This window comes from Rhinatrema bivittatum, chromosome 16, assembly GCF_901001135.1.
Source record: "Rhinatrema bivittatum chromosome 16, aRhiBiv1.1, whole genome shotgun sequence".
Taxonomy (NCBI): Eukaryota; Metazoa; Chordata; class Amphibia; order Gymnophiona; family Rhinatrematidae; genus Rhinatrema; species Rhinatrema bivittatum.
This window is the reverse complement of record NC_042630.1, coordinates 33,419,526-33,440,529: the sequence shown is the minus strand read 5'-3', so window position 1 is coordinate 33,440,529 and position 21,004 is coordinate 33,419,526. Positions and strand designations below refer to the sequence as shown.

The window sequence follows — 21,004 nt, the reverse complement described above, 5'->3', positions numbered from 1 at the left end:
GGGAAGAGGAAAACTTATAATTTTGCAACTTTAAGGACTAATGAGAATCCTGTGCCTTTCTTCAGGATTATTATAGTAAACAGATTGAGCGGACTCTCCAAATCTTCTCTCCCCCACTGGACTGCTCTGTGGTACTACAAGAATGAAAATTAGCAGGTAAGAACCAATTTTCCTTTCCCTGTACATACCCAGATCAGCCCAGACTCCTGGGATGTACCAAAGCTTCCCTAACTGGGGTAGGACTGCGACAGACCCGATTGAAGTACACTTTCACTGAAAGTGCCGACGTCTGAGGCCTGGACATTCAATCGGTAGTGTTTGGCAAAGGTATGTAGACTTCCAAGTAGCCACCCTGCAAATCTCTTGCAGCGAAACTAGCTGACATTCTGTCCTGGCCGCCAAACCCCTCCAGGATAGGATGACCACGACAGATGTATGCGGAACCAATAGCCTCCTTCAACCAACGCGATCTTGTGGCTTTTGATGCCTTCTGACCCTTTTTCGCACCCACTCCATAGCACAAAAAGGTGATCCGATAATCTGAAACTGTTAATGACCTCTAGAAACTGCAAAGCCCTTTTGACATCCAGATGTCTCCATTTTTTCGCATGAGGCACACCAACCTCCACATCTGGAAAAGCCGGAAGCTCCACTGACTGATTTAAGTGGAACACTGGAACCATCCTCAGAGAGACTCCAGAATCCCCGTAAAATGGGTTCCCTACATGACAGGGCTTGAAGTTCAGACACCCTTCAGGCTGAACAAATCGCCACCAAGAAAACCACCTTCAGAGTCAGATCTTTTATGGCGGCCCTCTTAAGAGGCTCAAACGGTGCCTCACACATGCCCTTGAGAACCAAGTTAAGGCTCCAAGAAGGACACACCTTACAAAGAGCGGGGCGCAAGTACTTCGCCCCTCAGAGGAAATGTACCACATCTGGATGTGCAGCTAGGGTTGTTCCATGAATCTTGCCTTGCAAACAGCCCAGGGCTGACCCCTGCACTCTCAGGGAACTAAAGGACAAGCCTTTCACTAGGCCTCTCTACAAAAAAGCCAGAATCTGCACCACCAACGCTTGCAGAGTATCAATCCCCTGCTCCGTACACCAAGACTCAAAAATCCTCCAAACCCGGACATACGCCAAGGAAGTAGAAGTCTTTCGAGCCTGCAACAGAATAGAAATAACATTCTCAGGATATCCTTTCTTCCTTAATTGCTTCCTTTCCAAAAGCCAAGACGCTAGACAAAAGCAATCCGCTTGATCAAAAAATATGGGGCCCTGACGCAGCAGATTTGGTAGATGGCCCAGTCTTAACGGGCCGTCCACTGCTAGATTAACCAAGGTCTTCGTGGTCACTCCGGAGCCACAAGAATCACCTTTGCTGGATGGATCTCTATTCTTCTCACAACCTTGCCCACCAGAGGCCATGGTGGAAACGTAAACCAGAATGTCGTGTGGCCAAGGAAGAACCGGGGCGTTGACCCCTTCCGCTCCGTGCTCTCTTCTATGACTGAAGAACCGCGGTGCCTTGGCATTCCACTGAGTCGCCATCGGATCCATCTGCAAGAAATGAGGTCCACTGCTTCCTCCAATAGCTCCCATTCTCCGGGATCCAATTGTTGCCGGCTGAGAAAATCCACTTGCACATTGTCGGACCCTGCTATGTGAGAAGTCGTTATGAAGGCCAGATGCTGCTCTGCCCAGCACATCCGCATCTCCGCTTCCTGAGCAATCGCTCATCTCTTGGTACCACCCTGGCGATTGATATAGGCCACTGTCGTTGCATTGACGGACAGGATTCTTACTGGACATTTGTACAAAAGACGTAGAAACTCCTGCAGAGCCAACTGCACCACTCTGGTCTCTAAGCAGTTGATGGACCAGGATGCTTCCTCCGCCAACCATTGGCCTTGCATCGACTGGGACCAACATGGCTCCCCAACCAGAAAGACTGGCGTCGGTAGTCACGACCATGCACTGTGGAACCTCCAGATCCAGGCTGTGGCACAAATAGTCCCGACCAAGCGACCACGAAAGACTAGACCTGGCTGACTCTGTAAGCGGTAGTGGAAGATGAAACTGCTCTGAAATCATATCCCACCGGGATAGCAAGGCTATCTGTAGATGTCTCATATGAGCAAATGCCCATGGGTAGAGCCATGGAACAGAGGGCCTCCAATGGGTTCTGAACTTGAATCTGCAGCTTGACAATCCGCTCCTCCGTGAGAAATACTTTTTCCATTCGGGTATCGAAACGCGCGCCCAAGAACTCCAGAACCTGCGATGGCTCTTGGACAGATTCACTATCCAGCCCGAGGCTCTCAAGCCACTGCCTGCCTGCAAAAATCCTCTGACTTTGCCTGGATGAACCAGCAGGCCCCTCCTTTCTGAGGGCTGCTGCCACCACATCCATCACCTTGGTGAAGGATCCTCAGCGCTGTTGCTAGCCTGAAAGGGAGAGCGCAAAACTGAAAATGCCTCCTGACAATCAAACTGGAGACATCTCTGATGGTCCAGGTACGCTTTTGTCAGATCCAAGGAACTCCCCGCTTCGTACCGCTGCAAGGACAGACTGCAGTGTCGCCATCTGGAGCAGATTACCTTGAGAGCTACATTCACCTTCTTTAAATCCAGAATTGGACGAAAAGGTCCTTCCTTCTTTGGAACCACAAAATAAATGGAATAACGTCCCATCCCTTGTTCCTCCTTGGGTCGGGAGCATGTGCAGTTGCTGGATGGTCTGCTGCACGATCAGTTTCTTTTCCGGCGAGGCACAAGGAGATACCATGAACAGGCTTCCTTAGCGGCCGAACAAATTCTAAAGCGCAACCTTGTCCTATGAAGCTTAGAACCCACTAGTGCGACGTGATTTTGACCCACTCCTCGTAAAATTGAGTCAAATGACCCCCAATGTCTGGGGCTGAGAAGTGGGCCGGCCTCACTTTATTGTGCAGGTTTGGCTCTGCCACGCCCCTTGCCGGAGCCCTCTCTGTTAGGCCGACGCCCACAAAATGACAGGTTCCAGGACTGTGACCTCCGAGGTCTGCCTCTCGCCAGCACCCGGAGCTCTGCTCTGGTGGAAACACCTCTGTCTTCGAAATCAGGAGAGCCCGGGAAGAAATCTTTTTGACCCTTTGGGCTTGTCCTCTGGTAGCTTGTGCACTTTGTCTCCCAGATGTTTTATCAGCTGCTCCAAGCCTTCTCCAAAAAGAAGCTTGCCCTTAAAAGGCAAAGCTCCCAGTTGCGCCTTTGACGAAACATCTGCTGACCAATTCCACAACCAAAGGAGCCTCCTAACCGAGACCGCAGACATCATCGTCCTGGAAGAAGTGCGAATGAGGTCATACAAGGCATCGGCCCCGTAGGTGACCACCGCCTCTAAGCATTCTGCCTGTTTCGAATCCTGGGGTGACAAATCCTTGTTATCTTATAACTGCTGCACCCAACCTCAAGCTAGCCTGAAGCATAAAACTGCTACACACTGCAGCACCTGTGCCCAGAGCAGACACCTCAAATTTCTTCTTAAAGTGCACCTCAAGCTTCCGGTCCTGCAAATCCTTCAGAGCTGCCGCGCCAGCCACTGGAATGGTGGTCCTTTTTGTAACTGCCGAGACGGAGGCATCCACCTTCGGGACCCTTAAGAGCTCCAGAGTGTCTTCGGCCAAGGGACAGTGCGTATCCATGGCTCTGCTAAACTTAAGGCCAGTCTCCGGCGTACCCCACTCCCCGACCACCAACTGTTTTACTGACTTATGAAAAGGGAAGGTGCTGGCCGGACCCCGTAAGCCAGCCGTGTCCGGATCTAGCGAGTCTTGGTCCGACTCCTCCTGTGGAACTGATATCCCTAACTCCGCCAGGATATGCGGAATCATTAGGTCCCAGTTCCTCCTTTTGAAACAGGCGAACTCCTCTGGGATCGTCCCCATCCATTGGGGGACCTTCGCCGATTCCTCAGTAGGATCCTGCCTCTTCCTGGGTGGACTAGAGTTGGGACGACCATCCCCAGACGGAAACCCACAATCAGACTCCTCGGAGGAACAGTCATCGGCAGCCCCCCGACACCGTTGGACTGAGGACTCTCCGATTCTGTGTGGCCCCCGAAAACCTAAACAAACCTCTTTTTGGGCGGAGCAGCTGAAACTTTCTACGGGGGGGGTGCCCTGCGGTGCTCCGGGCCAGAAAGGCTTCATGCATGAGGAAAATAAACGCCAGGGAACAGGGAGCAGGACCTGGAGAATCCCCCACCAGAAGATCTGACTCCTGCTCAGACTGCCCCTCCTGGCCCTCCCTGGCTTCATCAGGGCTGGAATTCACAGGGGGGGCAGCAGTGGTGGGAGCTCCCCTCCCCCTGCCGACCTCTCTGAAGAAGAAGCCGCGAAGGAATTTCAAGATGGCCGCCATTCCCACGCTCAGTGGAAACGGATCGGCAGCCTCTTCCAACACAGCCTGCGACCTGCCAGGCCCACGGTGCCTCAACGATGCCGCTACAGCCCCTCCTGAGAAGCATCGGGAGCGCCGGCGGCCTGACAAACGCAAGCTGTGCTCACCACATGCAGCACAGCGATTCCCTCGTGACATGGCTCGGCCCAACCCCGACTGCTCGGCACATGGCCGGAGAGGAGAAGGGAGGGGGAGAGCTGCAAAGACCGGAGCCCCCTGAATGGCCTATCTCACTCTGCCACCGCCGACAAGGAGAGCCAAAAGAAAACAAGGCCCCTGTCGTATAACAATTCTCTTTCAGGCTTCTTTCTTTTTTTTTTTTGTTTTTAAACTTTATAAGAATTAACAAAACACTTTCCTGCATGAAGGGTAGCAGAGGCTTCCTTCAATCCTCCCGTAGGCGAGGGAACCGGACCACCAACTATCACCTCTGGCGTGATTCAGCGAGCAAATTAGTGCCACCAACCCCTGCAACCAGGAGGGATGGTCCCACCAGGACCTGCCAACCTCCTGAGAGGATGAACACCTTCGCTTTTTGAAGCTAAAAATCCTCTTCTTATTATTATTATTTTTTTCTTTTCAATTTTCTTTTTATTACATTTTCAAATAATTACAAAGCATTTATGATCTTTGCACACAAATTTTCAGTAATTTTCGAAATATATATATATTCCGACATCGTTACACCAATCATCACAAATAAGAAAAAATAACAATTTTAAATTTAGCCCACTAGTATCTATGGGGGCGGAGTGAGAAACAAAGGAAGCCCCTTCTTAAAAAAGAAAAAAAAAATACAGGAAAATACCAATAACCTGCTACACTTTACCTCTTACATTAGTACTAAGTTATAGGACTTACTAGGGGTGATGAAACATTCACCACCCTTTTCTTGGGAATTAAGCCACAACTTTAGCTGTTCTGGGGTCAGGAAAATATCCGCATTGTTATTAAACTGAATGATACATCTGCACGGGTATCTTAGCTGGTAGTTAGCTCCCAATGCTCTGCTTTCCTGCGCTCCTGTCTGGCCTTTGCCAGATTGGGGAAAGATCTGAACAAATTGGCCCCTAACATGGGCCCCCATATTCTGGAAATATTTCCTCATAATTAACCCCCAACATCATGTTCATAGATAAAGGAAATTAACAATGTGGCTCTCTCCACAATTTCAGTATTTGAGGACTCCAGAAATTCTGTTAAAATTCCCTGTATCAAGTTGATCGTTTCTATTATCCCTCGAGCGAGAATAAGGCAAAAAATGCACCAAATTCAACAGTCTTAAGTTAAATTTCCTAAAACGATTTTCCAGCAGCGCAGTCTATCTATTAAGAATGGTGCAGTCTTGAGTCACAGGACTGTATTTTTTGAATGTCTTTAAGCTGACTCAATTATTTGAATCTTATTTCCATGCTCATTCATTCTACTATTGGGTAATTTGCACCATACATGTCTGAAGGGCCACATATTCCCAAATTGCTTCCAAAGTAACCCCAGGCGGCATCACAATCTCTGGTCGGCTCTCTCGCTCTAAAGGCGTTGGTTCTTCGTTTATATTTACAATAGGAACAGTCTTACCGCCATCGCGCTGTCCTATCTCCGATCCTCCAGCCGCACCTCGAGGTAGGTTGCCTCCAAACTTTGATGTTCCAACTTCCGTTTCCACTAACGCCACTGCTCCCTCCATGGTCGCCTCCGAGGTCTGTAATCCCGGGGGCTCCCAATGCAGCATCCGGCAGTATGAGGGACGAAATAAGCCTGGGGACTCCTTAGTATTGGAGGGCTGAGTGAAAGTTCCCCCGACGCAGCGGTGGCTTCCTCTCCGGTCTCGTCAGCGGGGGATCAGCTTCTCCTCTTTCAGGTAAAGTTGCGCACTCTCTATGATCGACCGTTGTCCCATGGTAGTGAGGGAGTTGAGGGAAAAACCCTCAACTTTACCTTTCCGTTTTGGGGGCACAATCAAACCTCAAGAAAAGTTTTCAATGAAGCTAACTGCGGGAGCTCTGAAGCGCATAGCTAGCAGGCGGCCATCTTGAAACTCCACCCCCCTTATTATTTTATTTTTTCAGGTACAGAACTGCAGGTTTTGCACCTCCTCCATCTGCTGGAGACAGAGAAATACTGAGGAGCTGCAGGTGGCCCACCGGGTTGAGAGGCGGTGTCTGCGAAACTTTCTCTGTCTCCATCTGCTGGAAAGAAGGCAAAACCCAGGAGTCTGGACTGATCTGGGCACGTACAGGGAAACTGGGTTTAGGGCCAGTCCTGACCTGTGTTACCTCTGCTCGTCAACTCCTGGGCCTCCCCCCTGAGCACAGAGTGCCAGAGCAACAGCGTTGTGCTAAATTATAAGGTGATTTTTTTTCTTTCCCCTGATGCAGAGAAAATGCCTCACAGGGATTATGTTAAACTCAAAATGATTCCACTTCTGGCCTCAGATGGATTAAAAACCAGGTGATCCAGGGACTGGAGACTGGGGTCGATGAATCTCTCCTGTTTTAAAACATCAGCACTCCCTACTCCTCTGCTTCACCCAAAAAAAAAAAAAAAAAGACACAACACAACCAGATAAGACATTCACATGACTCCTTTTCTTTCTACATTTCAAATGTATTCTGGAAACAGCCTTAGTGAGGCCAAGTTTAATTAAGGTGCTTCCTTCCTATTCATCATCAGAAACCTGAGCGCGCATCAGCACCCTAATATATCCAAAGTACGCAAACAGCCACCAAAAAAGTGACCAATGGACAAAGACAGTTACTAAAAGCAAAAAAAAATCTGTATCAAAGTAAAAAACTATTTAAAAAAAGCACTAGAGAAGGCAAAATGTAATCAAAACAGGCAAGCTGATGTTGAAAGCATTCTGTTTTAACACAAGGAATGCCAACCTTGGTTAAATGAAGCAGAGGTTTTATTTCCCTCCTGTGGCTCTTTGATGCATGGGATTCTGAGCATCTCCCAGATAATAAAAATGTTTCTCTGCCAGATGCAGACAGAAGGGGGTGGGATAAGCGCCAAAGATCAGCCGAAAACATCTTCGAGACTTTTGGGACACTCTCTCCCCCCGATGCTTAAACATCACACCTCTAGTTTCCTTTAGGTACTGGGGAACAAACATGCAATGCACACGCATGCACATGCACACGCACACAAACACACACACAAGGTCAATAGCTCACCAGCTCCAAGTGCTCCTCTGTCTGAGTGCAGAAAAAGCAGAAACATTGGTGCATTTAGACCAGGCTGCAGGCCCTAGTCCCCTCCTACCATACCATCACCCCCCCCCCCCCCCCCCCCCCCCCCTCACCCAGGGCTGTCAGGTGGCAATGCCAGAGCTGGCCTGGCAACCAGGAGGCACGACCCTCTCCTTCTGCCGATGTCCTGAGCCCCCCCCACCGCCTCCCACGTCTCACCGGGTGAGCTCCGATGCTGCCCGGGAAGCGACTACTCACCAAATGGTGCATTAACCCTTTCCCGCCCTGCGAGGTGATGACACGGAGGTCTGGTTTGCGGCTGTTGGCGACCAGCTGGGCGCCGTGGGACTGGGGCGGCGGCGACTTTGCCGGGATGATTTTGTTTAAACCGTTGCTGTTGGAAACCGGAAGGAGGCCTGGCGAGGCTCTGGCGCTAAGATAGCCGTTTCCTGCAGGACAGAAAAAAAGATAATTTAAATAAATAAATAAATGAAGACAGAACAAAGGAAGCCACAATGGAGAGAGGGGTCTTAGTGACACCTGGCACCTTAACAAATCAACCAAACCCCTGGCCGTAACCATCTGTCGACATTCAGCGTCAAACTATATTTTTGCTAGTCTTGGACATTGCACAGTCCACCTAGCTGAGGAAGGTCAAGCCTCGTCCTCTCGCTCTCTCTCGGGCGTTACTTAGGAGGTCACCAGCCGGGGACACTCCCCCCCATCACCACGTTTTCTCCACTACATGAGGCAAACTAACTTCTCGGTGTGAAGTTCAGGCCTAGCTGCTGAGAGGCGGGGGAATGGCAGGGTGGCTGCTTCCTTTCCAATTTAGAGAAAAACAATAAAATAGAAAAACCAATCTCGGGTTAGCACTGAATTCACAGTGGGCTGAGGCCACGGTTGGCGGTCCCTCCAGCTTCCTTCTCCTCTTGTTGACCCCACCTAGCCTGCCTTCCACAAACCCTCCCGCAGGTGGCGACAGGAGGGAGCAGACTTTCGCCTCGGCTGCCAGGGAATTCAATTTTGGGTCACCTGCGCAGCCGCCCCCTTTCTTGTCAGCAGGAGGTGCCGATGCCGGACCGATTTGTGCTTTCCCCTCCCCCGGTTCTCGTGGGTCGGGGCAGGGCCTGATCCTTCCTCAGCGGCACCGTGCATGAGGCGGGTGCTGTGCTGCTCTTCCGTCCCCGCTCCTCACCGCCTGGGGCAACTTCAAAATGCCAAATCAAACGGGCCCTTGAAACAGCACCTGTTTTGCAAGTGAGACGGTCGGGGAAGGCACGTTATACTGGGGAAACCCTTTCTGCACCGGGTCTTTCTGAGAAAGGCCCTCTTCCATCTACCTCGGTCGCCTTTTCCCTCCATCACAGACGTTGCCTGCTGGGGCTGGGGAAGCGATGGGCCGACGGGGTTCGGCAGTGCGCCATCTCTCCCTCCCCCCCCCCCCCCCCCCGCGTTTGTTTGCACGGTTTTCACATCGTGACCGGAGCCCTTGCTCCTGCCGCGAGTACCTGCCAGATCAGCACAGTCCTAATACCCGCCTCCGTCCCCGGCTTCAGGTTTCGACTGCGGTATCCGGGACGAGGCAGGCAGCCGGGCAAGTGCAGAGGCGAGAAATATCACATTTCTAATCTGGCTGGCACCGAAAAAAAAAAAAGCAGCCCCATAACGCCAGACACAGACGTGCACACTCTCCGCACACTCTCTGCTTTGTTACAAAGTGAAGTGCCTTGTGATTAGCTGGTCCCACCTCCCCCCCCCCCCCCCCCCCAAGATCACACAGTCAGAGGTGCAAGGGAGGACTTGAACTCGCATCCCAGCACTTCTGAACCACAGTCCAGTGCCCTAGGCACTAGATCCCTCTTCCTTCATGAGATGCAGATGAAATAACGTCCTCCAACAATCTTCAACGCGACTTACAAGGAAACACGTCAAGTCATATAAATCGAGAAGCTATGACCCGGCGCCTCAAGGTCCGTCCGCTGTTTACCAGGCAGTGTCAAAAAAAAATAAAAATCCCACAGGCTCTTGATGGCTTTTGCCCTGCAGCTTTCTCAGTGTCTGTACCCTGAGGGGGGGGGGGGGGGTGTCCTCTCGTGCTGGGTCCCTTCAGAGCGCAGGCTACCAGAGGTCAGCACTCGTGGGGAGGGGGGGGGGGGGGGGAGTGCAGGGGCAGGAGGGAGAGCTGCCATGTTTTTTTTTTCTCCCCCAGGGCCTGGGCGGCTGCCGCTGTTGCAGTAGCAGCAGCTCCTTCTCCGCCCTCCCCCCTCCAGAGAGGCTGAGGGAATGCGAGGAATGCTGCGGTGACCTCAATGCTGACATTCAGAGGAACCTGCCCGGCTAGAATCTGGGACAGCCGCGGCTCAACAGCTGACGGGGGCGGGGCCGCAGGAAGGCGCGCGCCTGCCGCCGCTTACAGCTCCAAGTCAGCGCTTCCCGCCACGCCCCCGGCCTCGCGCTGCACCGGCGCGACAGCAGAGGAGAGAGAACCCGCCCCCTTAAGCCGGCTACGGTCCCCCTCCCAGCAAGAAAACGCGGCTCCCGAACAGGGTTTGGGAAGGGATCTGTTCCTGTTTTAAGATAATGCAAGCCACCGAAAAAACAAGGGATAGTGCGGCCTATACAAATTTTTTTTTTTTTAAATTTCTCCCTATAGATTTTGCACGAGCTGCAGCACCCATGCACCAGAAACAAAACAAGCCACGACATTCGTAACACACACAAAAAAAAAAGAGAATATTTGTCCTGCTCCTGACACCCCCTCCCTCCTCATGGGGGGGCTTTATCTTGCGGCCCTGCTCAAAGATCAGTCGGTTTTATTGTTGGGGGGGGGGGGAGGGGAGGGGAGGGGGGGGGAACAGGGGTCCCAGAGCAAATTCGATTAGGTATAGAAAGGAAAAAGAAAACCAGGAACGGGGAACAAATTTACAACTCTTGCAGCATAAAACACTGGGCTGAGCCCAGCACCAGCCCCGGCTGCTTCCAACTCACCTACTGGACTCGGGCAGGCCCCGTTGGAGTTATTCAGGTCTCCCCCCAGCATTGCTCCTACGGAGGAAATTCGAAAGAAATTAAAAAAAAAAAATACAGGCAAAAGCAAAAGGCAGAAAAGCTCTTGGGCGACCCCTTTGCATGTGGAAAGAGAGCATCCCTGCCCCCCTCTCCTGTGTGACCCCCTGAGCTGGCAGTGGCGTCTGTGATTGGGCCGGCTCCGCCATCCCTGAGTGCTGCAGGTGGTGGGATGCGGGTACAAATTCTCCCACAGTAGCTACAATTTGAAACCTCGTGATTGTCCGGGAGGGGTTCCAAAGCGTACCGGGTCACCCCCTCTAATTACCCTAACGCTATGGGTAGGTGCGTACAACAAGCCTTCAGAAAAAAGTTTAATCTCCCGATAGCTCCTCAGAAGTGAAGCGTATATCCCATTTTACTCCAAAAACATATTAGCACCAGAAAGAAAGGAGAGCTAGGAGGAAGACTCCTTCCCCTTCAAAAATACATTCCAGCTGGAGTGACTTGCTTGAGTTGTGGGTGAGGTACAGAGAGACCTCGGCCACCACGCGCTGGTGCTTACCTGCGCTGGCCGGTCTCTGCGGCAAGCCCGGCGACACCGTGTTGCGCTGCATGGCTGGCTGCTGCGGCGACAGGAGGCGGGGGTCTGTGAGCGAGGACGACATGAGCGACTGGGTCACCAGGGAGCCCCCGGGGTTGCTGAACTGCAATGCGTTCTGGTTGGTCACCGGAACCGTCACGGGCATGGCAAAGTTCGGGGCCGGCACGGCAGACTGGAGAAAGGGAAATAAGAAAAAAAAAAAAAAGACAGTGGGAATGGAGAAAAACAAAAACCACCTCAGACAATGCTTCCCCCCCTAGGCAGGCAACTTGCAAGTGGACCGAAACTGCTTGCCGTATTTATAGTGTTTTTTCTTTTGCTACTTTGCTGAAGCACAAAACATTTCTTGGGCAGGCTCCTTAAGCTGTGCTGACAACAGTAATTCACTTTCTACTTAGTACTGTAGCACTAGAACATAGTGCTACGCTCTCCATGGTCCCCTTTTGAGCCATTTATGCTGAAGTTAAGTAAATCACTACAATATCTGCCATATATTACAGCTTTTGGCTTAGACTCTCACAAGAACGTTTAGATACTTGCGTCTTTTGGGGGTAGGGGACAGAGGGCAGCACAATTAAAGTCGGCACTTGTGAAAAGCCATCATCAAATGGATAGGTGTGGGCATATGGTTTCTGTCAACACAGCAGACCTTTCAGACTCCCCTCCAGCCCCCTACCCACCCACTAACATGCCTCGTCCTACCTCCCATGGGAACCCCCTCTTAAAAACTGCAGTCTCCATGCCGTGCTCTGCTTTTTCTTCCCCAGGGATTCTGGACCACGCTGGCAATGTAAGCAGTTTTGGCGATGGCTAGGAACTGGACCAAGATCCCCCAGTCAGAGGTCAGATGGCATGAGATGCATGGTGGCCACCAGCCGGCACAGGAGCACCCAAGGATGCGGACAGCGATGGTGGAGGTAAGCTAAGCACAGAGCCAGCAGCAGAAGTCAAAAGCAGACAAAATCTGAGAGGCCAATGATATACCCTCTTTCCTAAGAACCACTGGTACCCCCCCTCTCAGTAGCGTCCAAAAATCAAAAGTGGACCATCCAGCATAGAATGTACATTACTGAACATCAAGTCCATTTCCAGCATTTGCCGCTGTCTCTATGCTGCGTTGCCTCCATTCCGGCTACTGTCCTTGGCCACGAAACCCATGCCCCAATTTATGTGGTAGACCCAAATAATCCAGAAAGGGCCCAGATGTGGACTACCCCCCCCTTACCACATTTAATCTAGCAAAAGGTTATCGTTTTGGAGGTCAGCCCTTATAGCTTTTACATTGTGCAAGAAAAGAATAAAATAAAAGGCCTTCTAAAACAGAACATTTTGACAACAAAAATCCATTCCATGGGAAGACCATCTCGAGACTTGGTAAAAGGGGTCATCAGTGGTGGAACGCTCTCTCGAGCTCTTGATCAAAGCATTTCGTAGTAGCCTCGTGGCTCCTAATTTAGGAGGGCTGACTTTCCAGAGGGTCCTGAGTTTGCATTAACCGGACACTTGTTAAATTCAACTTGCCATGGAGCAAAAGAGAAAACACCAGACAGAAAGGTCTCCCCGGGCAGCTCGGGATGTCTAATGGATTGCACAAGTCCCCGAATGCTTGAGAAGCAGGGAACAAGGGCACAAGCATGGTAACGGCTTTAGTTTGCAAGCTATAGACCAAGCTCAGAAGTTGCTTCCTAAAGAACGTGGGGTTTCAGAAGAGTTTTCGTATTTTTTTTTTTGTTTCCGCTGCTCGTTGAATGCAAACGAAAAAACACGAATTCCATAATGCAGCACGGTCTGTAATTAGCACGTTTCCTTCCGAAGAACAGCGTTAGTTCCCCCAGCGGATGAGTTGGGTTAGTCTTCAGATGAGTGGATGGCGTCATGGGCACACAAAGCCGGTTAGGAAATGGGGACACCTTGAGAAAAACAAAGTCACACACACACTTCAAACCCCAGGAGACTCGGTTAAAAGGCTGCTCTGCCTCTGCTACCAATTTCACTTGGTGGTGGAAGTTGTCCATTTTCCCCCATTCACAGTCCCTTTTAAATTCTGTCCCTGAAACCCCTACCTAAGTGCTCAGCGCTCCTGTACGGAGGCTGAAGACCGGTCCTTTCCTACGTCTCGAGACGCACGGAAGATGGCAGCAGAAAAGGCCCACCCATTCCGCCCAGCCTGCCCATCTGTAACCTCCTACTGTGCGTTGTCTTCCTGGCTCTGTGATCTTCTCTCCCCCTCTGATCCTAAGGTCCCTTTGTGTCCGACCCAAACTTGCTTGAATTTCTACCTCTGTTCCGGCTCCTATAACGTCCGTTGGTCTTCCGGGCCAGCTGTCCACTAGCCTTTCGGTGAAAACGTACTCTCTCGCCTTCCTTTTTTGAGCTTCGCTCCCCTTTCAGCTTCTTATTTATTTCTTTACACATTCTTTTAACTCCCATGTTCCAACAATTACGCACGCATTAATAAAAGAAATGTTAAAAAACTAGTACATATGACGACCGCCTCGTCCTTCAGCTTTTCATTCTGTGGAAAATACTACTTGACTGAAGCCTCCCAGACATTTGACTGTCTGCATCGTCTCCGTCTGTCTTATAGCGCAGGCCCTACATCTTTCTGGTGGTCTTCCTTCGAACCGCCTCTACCTTGTCAATGTCCTTTTGTAGACGTGGTCTTCACAACCAGACGCGGCTCTCCAGCTGGGGGGCGGGGTGCATACAGACGAGTGCATCGGTAAGATTACTTCCCTCTTTCTACTAACGCTACCTCTCGTCGCGCACCCAGGTACAGTATCAGCTTTCCTGGCTGGCTTCTGGGAGGTCATCAGAGAGGACTACCCCTCAGGAAATCTTGCTAGCACTTCCCTTCCAAAACTTGTATTTGGCCCTCACCTGTCTGCACCCAAAAGCACATTTTTTGCTTGCTTTTAATAAATTAAAGCATAGTTGCCAAATCTTCAGCAATCTTCCCTGCGTTTTTAAAGTCATCATTCATCCCGATCTATCCCCCCCCGGGCATGTCTGCTCTTGCAGATTTTCATGCCACTCACAAACCGTCACTAGCCTTTCCACGTCGTCACTTACAAAGACATCAAAGAGGACCGGGCCTAGTGCTGACCACTGTGGCACCCCACGGGCCACTTTCCCTTCACCAGAGGAGCCACCGCTCCCCCCACCCCCACCGTCCTGATGTTCCATCTCCTTCTCACCCAGGCTTTACTGAAATCCAGATAAGCCGCACTGACTGCATCCCCCTCATCTACCTCTCTGGTCAGCAAAGTCCGTTTGGCAAGATTTTCCCCCTTGTGAAGCCATTGCTGTCCACGATCCTGTAACCACTAACTTCTATTACCTTGCCCGCCACAGATGTCAAACCAGCATGTCTCTCTCTCTTTCCAGCCATCCTCCTCGTTCCCACTTTCATGGCGCTGTATTACACCCGCTCCCTCCCAGTCTCTTGCTGCCTCTCCTTTTTCAAAGGATGCATTGGACAGAGCTGAGAGGGTACAGCCAGCACCTCCTTTAACTCCTTCCTACTGCTTTGGTGAACCACGATGGTCTCGTCAGTCTGTTCTTCTTGCTAACGTGCCTGACATGAGGGTTTATTTGGTGCTGTGAAAGTACCTCCTGGGCCTCCGAAATCCCTCCTCACATTTAAATGTCCATATCAGTGCCCCAGGCTGCTCCTATCTGAAGCATTAAGATTCTGTACCTCAAGAATCAATGTTAGTCAGCTCAGCCAAGGACTACCGACTTCCATAACTCGACCTCAGGTCTCCGACTCGTGACTTCTTTCAAATGGCCACCACCGTCTAAATAAAGGAAATTCAGTCCTGGCCAATCCCAGGCAATGTAAACTGAGGTCCTGTAACTGCAGTTCTTGGCCCCTGTATAATCGACCCGAAAAAAGCCTGAACTGAAAATCGGGGTGATGAACCCATAAGCTCACTGGAGACAGCTAAGGTTCCCAGTACACCTCCGGAGCCGGCCTTGATGGTCAAAACGCCAGCACCAAAACCGCGCAGGGTTGTGCATTAAATCAGGAACCTAGAATCAGACTGGCCTGCTTCTCGTAACCTGGATGTCGACGGGTCGCTTCTGTTCAGTAGCTTCTGCACTCCGGGTTGGCATGGAGAACCAGCTCACCAAGTATCCCCTTCTTCAGGGCTCCTTGGCCTGGCATTCTGTCCCTCTCTGGGCAGGCCATGGCCCATCCTTCCTTCCAGCTATCCCAATGGAATAAAAGCCATTGCACGTCCGAAGGGCTCAGCTTCACGTCCTGCACTGGTCTGAAGGGCACTCAAACCTAGGCAACCATCTGCTACTTAGACCTCTCCCACCCCTCCCCCCCCTCCCCTCCCATTTGCACAATACTGCAGAGTGGTTTTTAAATCATCGCTGGCAAATTAAAATCTAGGTTTCTGCAACCCACCAAAATGTCCATGAAGAGATGAGGTGGTCCCGTTCTCCCTTAGCTCAGCTGACCAGGAAAGGATCCCGCCCTCTTTTTTTGGGGTTTTTTTTGGTTTTTTGGTTTTTTTTCGGCATTTCCGAAGGAAGGGAGGCAGAGCAGTGAACAACCAAACCAAGATCCAAGGCTCTGAAAAGCCAAGCCATGCAAAATGAAAAACGAAAGCCTGCCCCCCCCCCCCCGCCCCCCGCACCCATCCCCCCACCCCCCCAGGGACTACGGTCGATTGCAGGCTGCTGGCTCACTCCAACCCAGTACTCACTGCGAATCTATAACTCTGCACCATTTTATCAAACTCCTCGTCAATCTTTTTGTATTTCTCCTCCGTCTGCGGTGTCAGCGCAAACACCTCATCCACGTCGGGGCTCTCACACTCCCTGTGCTTCTTGTGCAGTACCTGTTGCATTTTTTTTTTTTTTTTTTTTAATATCGTTTCGGGGAGCAGGAAAGGTAATTGGGGGGGGAGGGGGGAGGAGGACACGAAACAAAAAAAACAAAACAAAAAAAGGGAAAGAAAGAGAACAGGTCATGAGGCCCGCGTGTAGAGAGAGGCCAGCGTCGGGTACTTACACCATAGTGCTTAAAGAGTATGTCTAGGTCCTCGCTGGCTTTGCGGTACTTGTCCTCCAAGAGGGGACTCTGATCAATTGAGTCGTCTCCGTCTGGCTCGGGGCTGTCGCAACCGTTAAACCCTTTCTTTCTTAACGTCTGAAAACACAACCAGGAAACTCTCAGGGAGGCATCATCTCTGCCGGGGAGGGGGGGGAGGGCAGAGCAAAATAAGCACAAAGTCTCCACAGAAAAGGATCTGGGGGGAGGGGGGTGGCAGAAGAAGTTGACACCCTCCGGGCACAGCGAGCCCTGCCCTCCCGCCCCGGTGTAACTTTCCATATTCCCCCCTGTGAACCCCTGGGAGGCGCCATGTTTGGCGTGACATCACCAACGGAATGGGTATCTCATTGGCTCCTGCGATATGTGATGTCATCACAGCACACGGGCACTAAGGGCGAGGTGGTGGCGGTGAACCTTGACATGGCTGGGCCATGCACGAATACTGATCAGAGATGGCAAAATTCACGAGTTGACATCCTTTTTAATTGATGATTTTCTACACTTGACCCAGGCACGGCTCTCTCTTAAAGGAACAGTACCAGCAAAAGAGAAAAAAAAATGGTTTTACATCATTCAGCTGCCAATTAAACACAAAATCATTACAAACCCTTTTTTTTTTCATTCTGACTTGGACAGCTCTCCAAAGGAGGATGTTAGCGTTCAAGGTTTTTAGGGAAGCATCTCCTCATTTATAAAATATGGGGGGGGGGGGGGGGGGGGCTGCGGCGCTGCTGTGCTGATCCTCGTCAGAGAGCCCTCCCCCAGGTACCACTAAATTTTCATACATGCAAGGTTTCTTCCTGGTAACCCCCAGCTGTCGAAAAAGGAGGGGCAAGGCACCTGGCTTGTTTTGCCGCTGTCCAGCTTTCAGTGACTCGCTGCCCAGGGAGGGAGGTTTAAGGGGGGGGTGAAAAAACAGGGGCATGCCCGTGATTTGAAAGGTGCACACCTTTCACCCTCCCCTCCCAAAACCTGGCTGTGAACATAAGGAGGAGAAGCAGGGGAGTTCAGGTTTTGAAAGTCTCCCACTGTTGCTGTCCCCCAAACCCCCTCTCTCAACACATCTTCATCCCAGGCCTAGCTGAGTCCCCGACTGGCCCCCGCTAGCTTTTTTCCAAGACTGAAATACCACTAGTCCATGGGCACAGTCACAGCTCTGTATTTCGACACAGATAAAACTTTTGTAAAATTAGGGGGGTGTACAGAGTCCAAAAGAAGTCAGAGGACAGGATGAAAGAGAGGGCTGAAGAAAAAAGTCCACAGACTTATGAGCGCCAGTGCTTACCCCTGGGAGCGAGAGACAAGAAACAGAGCCACCACAGTGGGGATCTGCCGGGTATTTGTGACCCGGGCTGGCCACTGTCGGACCCAGGACGGACCTTGTTCTGACCCAGAGCTACTTACGTTCCTAAGCCCTTGGAAGGACGAGTGGACGCGGCAGGAGCAGAGGCTGCGGCCTTGATGAGGGGCGCGCACCGCTCAAGTTTCAAAGCCGTTTGAAAATTCGCCACGTTTCCGGGTGCCGCGTCTCTTTAAAACCTTTTTTTTTTTTTTTTAAACTGGAACCTATGTACGTACAAGAAAGCAGACCGCTGGTCTCGCGCTGTCTCAGCGGGTTTCCTGCTCAGAGTATATTCTGTGTACCCCGCCCTCTCTGGGTTACTACGTTAGGCCTTGAAGATGAGACGGGATGTTTGAGATGGGGGAGCCCAAACAAGGCGAGTGAGAAAAAAAATATATATATAGTCCCCCTCCACCTCCCAAATAAAATCCCAGCTCAGCTTCAAGCTCTCCCCCCCCACTTTGTTTTTCCAAAACCTCGGGTTTCTCCGCCAGACTCTGCCCGTGACGAGGTCGAGCGAGGGACAAGTGAGCGAGTGGATCCGAAACACGGTCGCTGTCCCATGACATGCACCGAAAGCCAAGAGGATTCCGCCCCCACCCCCACTCGCCAATCAGCTCCCGCTACTGCGCCTCTCTAATAGGCGGGCGATGTGCAATTAGGAACATCTAACGCTTCACCGACGCGTTATAAACGCCGCTGTGGCAGCAGAGGACCGCACCCAGTGCAAAATTTTAAAAAGAAAAAGAAAGGGGAAAAAAAAAACCGCTTCCTTAACAGATATTTAAGCTCTCACACAAAATCTTCTTCTGCACAAATCCTTTGCTCGTAAACACTGGCAGACCATGACCAAGGAAAACGAGTTGCTTCTTTCGGCGGTGTTTGACTACTGAAGGCTGCCAACTAGATAAAATATCCCCCCAGTATTTACTGGCACAGATACATCTCATGCACGCATGCAATATGTCCTGCTTTTCCAAGACTAGAAAGGTATGGAGTAGACTTGGGTCACCAATTTCACTTTTCATCTCCTGAGGAAGTGATGCGGACTGGTAACTTTTCAACAGTGTTGAAAACTGGGGAATACAAGTTATTTTCAAATCAATTGATTCAACTGGCTAAAGGATAGAAAACAGAGAGTAGAAATGAATGGTGATTTCTCTCATGAAGAAAGATAAACAGTGGAGTACCCCAAGGATCAGTACTGGGACCACAGCTTTTCATTCTATTTATAAATGATCTAGAAAAGGGAATGATAAGCGAGGTGACAGTCTTCAAATGATGCAAAATTATTCAAAATTGTTAGATCACAAGCTTTCTGTGAGTAATCGCGAGAGGACCTTGGGAGATTGGGCATCTAAATGGAAGATGAAGTTTAATGAGGACAAGTGCAAAGTGATGCCTAGAAGGAAGAATAATCCAAACTCTAGGTGCACGATGCTGGGTTCTGCGCATTAGGTGTCACCACCCAGGAAAGGATATTGAAGTCACTGTAGACAGTACTTTCAAATCCTCAGCCTGGTATGCAGAAGTGGTCAAAAAGTCAATAGAACGTTAGGAATTATTCGGAAAGGAAAGGAGAATAAAATGGAAGATATTATAATGCCTCTGCATCGATCCATGGTGCGACCACACCTTCAAGTACTGTGTGTAGATCTGGTCGCCCTCCATCTCTTAAAACAAAAAAAAAAAGATATAGTGGAACTAATTATAAAGGGGATGGAAAGGCTCCCCAATGAGGAAAGGCTAAAGAGATCAGGGCTGCTCAGCTTGGAGAAGAGACGGCTGGGGGAGGCATTTATGAGAGAGCTATAAACTCGTGAATTGGGTGAAACGGTTATTTACTCTTTCCAATAGGACTAGGACTAGGGAACATTCCAAGAAGCTAACAGGTAGAAGATTTAAAACAAATCAGAAAAAGTATTTTTTTCGCTCAGCGCACAAATAAACTGTGGAATTTGTTGCCAGAGGATGTGGTGAAAGCAGTTAACGTAGCTGGATTTAAAAAGGCACAGACAGATTCCTGGTTGAAAAATCAGCAAGCCGTTATTAGCCATGTAGACTTGGAAAAGCCACTGTTGATCCCCAATTATGAGCAAGAAAGATTGGACCTATTCTTTGGGATTCTAATGAGTACTTGTGGCCTGGAATGGCCACAGTCGGAGACAGGATGCTGGGTTTGATTGACCTTTGTCATGACCCAAATACAGCACTTCTTATGATCAGTGTTGACCTTGCATGTTCCAGTAGGGTCGCTCATCCGTTTTAACCACGCATCTATTCAGAAGGCCGTAAGTGGTGCCGTGCTGAGTCACAGCGATGAGCCATCAAGACCAGCATCCTGCCTCAGACAGTGGCCAATCCGGGTCACTTGGGAAGTACATGGCAGATCCCAATGGGAAGATCCATTTTCTGCTTCCCAAAGAGATGGCGATCCCCAGGTCTACGCGGCTAATCGGGGTCAAATGGACCAGCCACTCCAGAAACTTAGCCAAGCCTTTTTTTTTTTTTTTTTTTTAAACCCAGTCATAGTGCTGGTCTTGGCCGCATCCTCCGGCAATCAATTCCACAGCTTAGTTGTGCATAGACTGAAACAATTCTGTCTTAAATGTGTATTCAATCTGCTGCCACTTCATCTCGCGGAACGTCCCCCTAATTCTAGTGGGCATATTTCTTCTACTCGTAGCTCTTTACTGGATTGGCGTTGTTGGTATACGATATTGTAGTTAATTGCATATTGTACTGTATTTTTGTCATGCGCCGCTGTGATGTTTTCATGAACTCCGTCGTATTAAGTAACAAACTAAACTAATATAAAATCGGTCTCCTAGCCACGGGTCACCCTGGTGAGTTCAATGTCCAGTTGAAATCTAGATACTCTTCACTTGAGAAGCCCAAATGCCACTTGGATTTTAAAAAAATATATATAAAATCAGGCCTTTGGATCCTGGCTGTGCCTTTTAAACTTTCCAAACGTTTCCTCCTTTGTCTACTTGTATCCACCAGCAAGGGCTTTTTTTTTCCCTTTTCAGAAAGAGGGCATAATGAGAAACCCCCCTGCCGAGGCTTCCCAGTGGGAGAAGCGTGGCAGCCACCGGCTTTTAATGAACGCTCGTCTTTTTTTAGCGGCTGTCCCGGTTTGCAGAACATTTGAACTAAGGACGCAGTTTGCTCTTCCCTCCAGCATGCAGGATTTGCGTGAATTTCATGAAAGTTGAGAGGGGCACAGGTTTGACAGTTCTGGGCTAAAAGCTCAAACATAGTCCCCGACACCTTAGCAGATGGATTTTAACCTTCCACTTTGTCTATGCAAAAAAACCGGGCCATGCTTTGGAGGGACCACC

At 50.3% G+C, this 21,004-nt stretch overlaps 1 protein-coding gene across 8 annotated transcripts in view; it reads right to left on the bottom strand.

Annotated features, from left to right (window-relative positions):
* The window catches only part of MEF2D (myocyte enhancer factor 2D), a 130,163-nt gene that overhangs the window by 16,645 nt on the left and 92,514 nt on the right, over nt 1-21,004 (bottom strand). For 3 of the 8 annotated variants that reach the window (XM_029581642.1, XM_029581645.1, XM_029581643.1), the window contains 6 exons: nt 16,277-16,414; nt 15,969-16,103; nt 11,209-11,419; nt 10,626-10,682; nt 7,893-8,083; nt 7,620-7,640 (listed from right to left, as the gene is read on the bottom strand). In XM_029581642.1, the coding sequence (XP_029437502.1) occupies nt 7,620-7,640; nt 7,893-8,083; nt 10,626-10,682; nt 11,209-11,419; nt 15,969-16,103; nt 16,277-16,414 (753 nt within the window). The remainder of the gene's footprint in view (nt 1-7,619; nt 7,641-7,892; nt 8,084-10,625; nt 10,683-11,208; nt 11,420-15,968; nt 16,104-16,276; nt 16,415-21,004) is intronic. The other 5 variants (XM_029581648.1, XM_029581646.1, XM_029581647.1 and 2 more) reach the window with 5 other exon arrangements.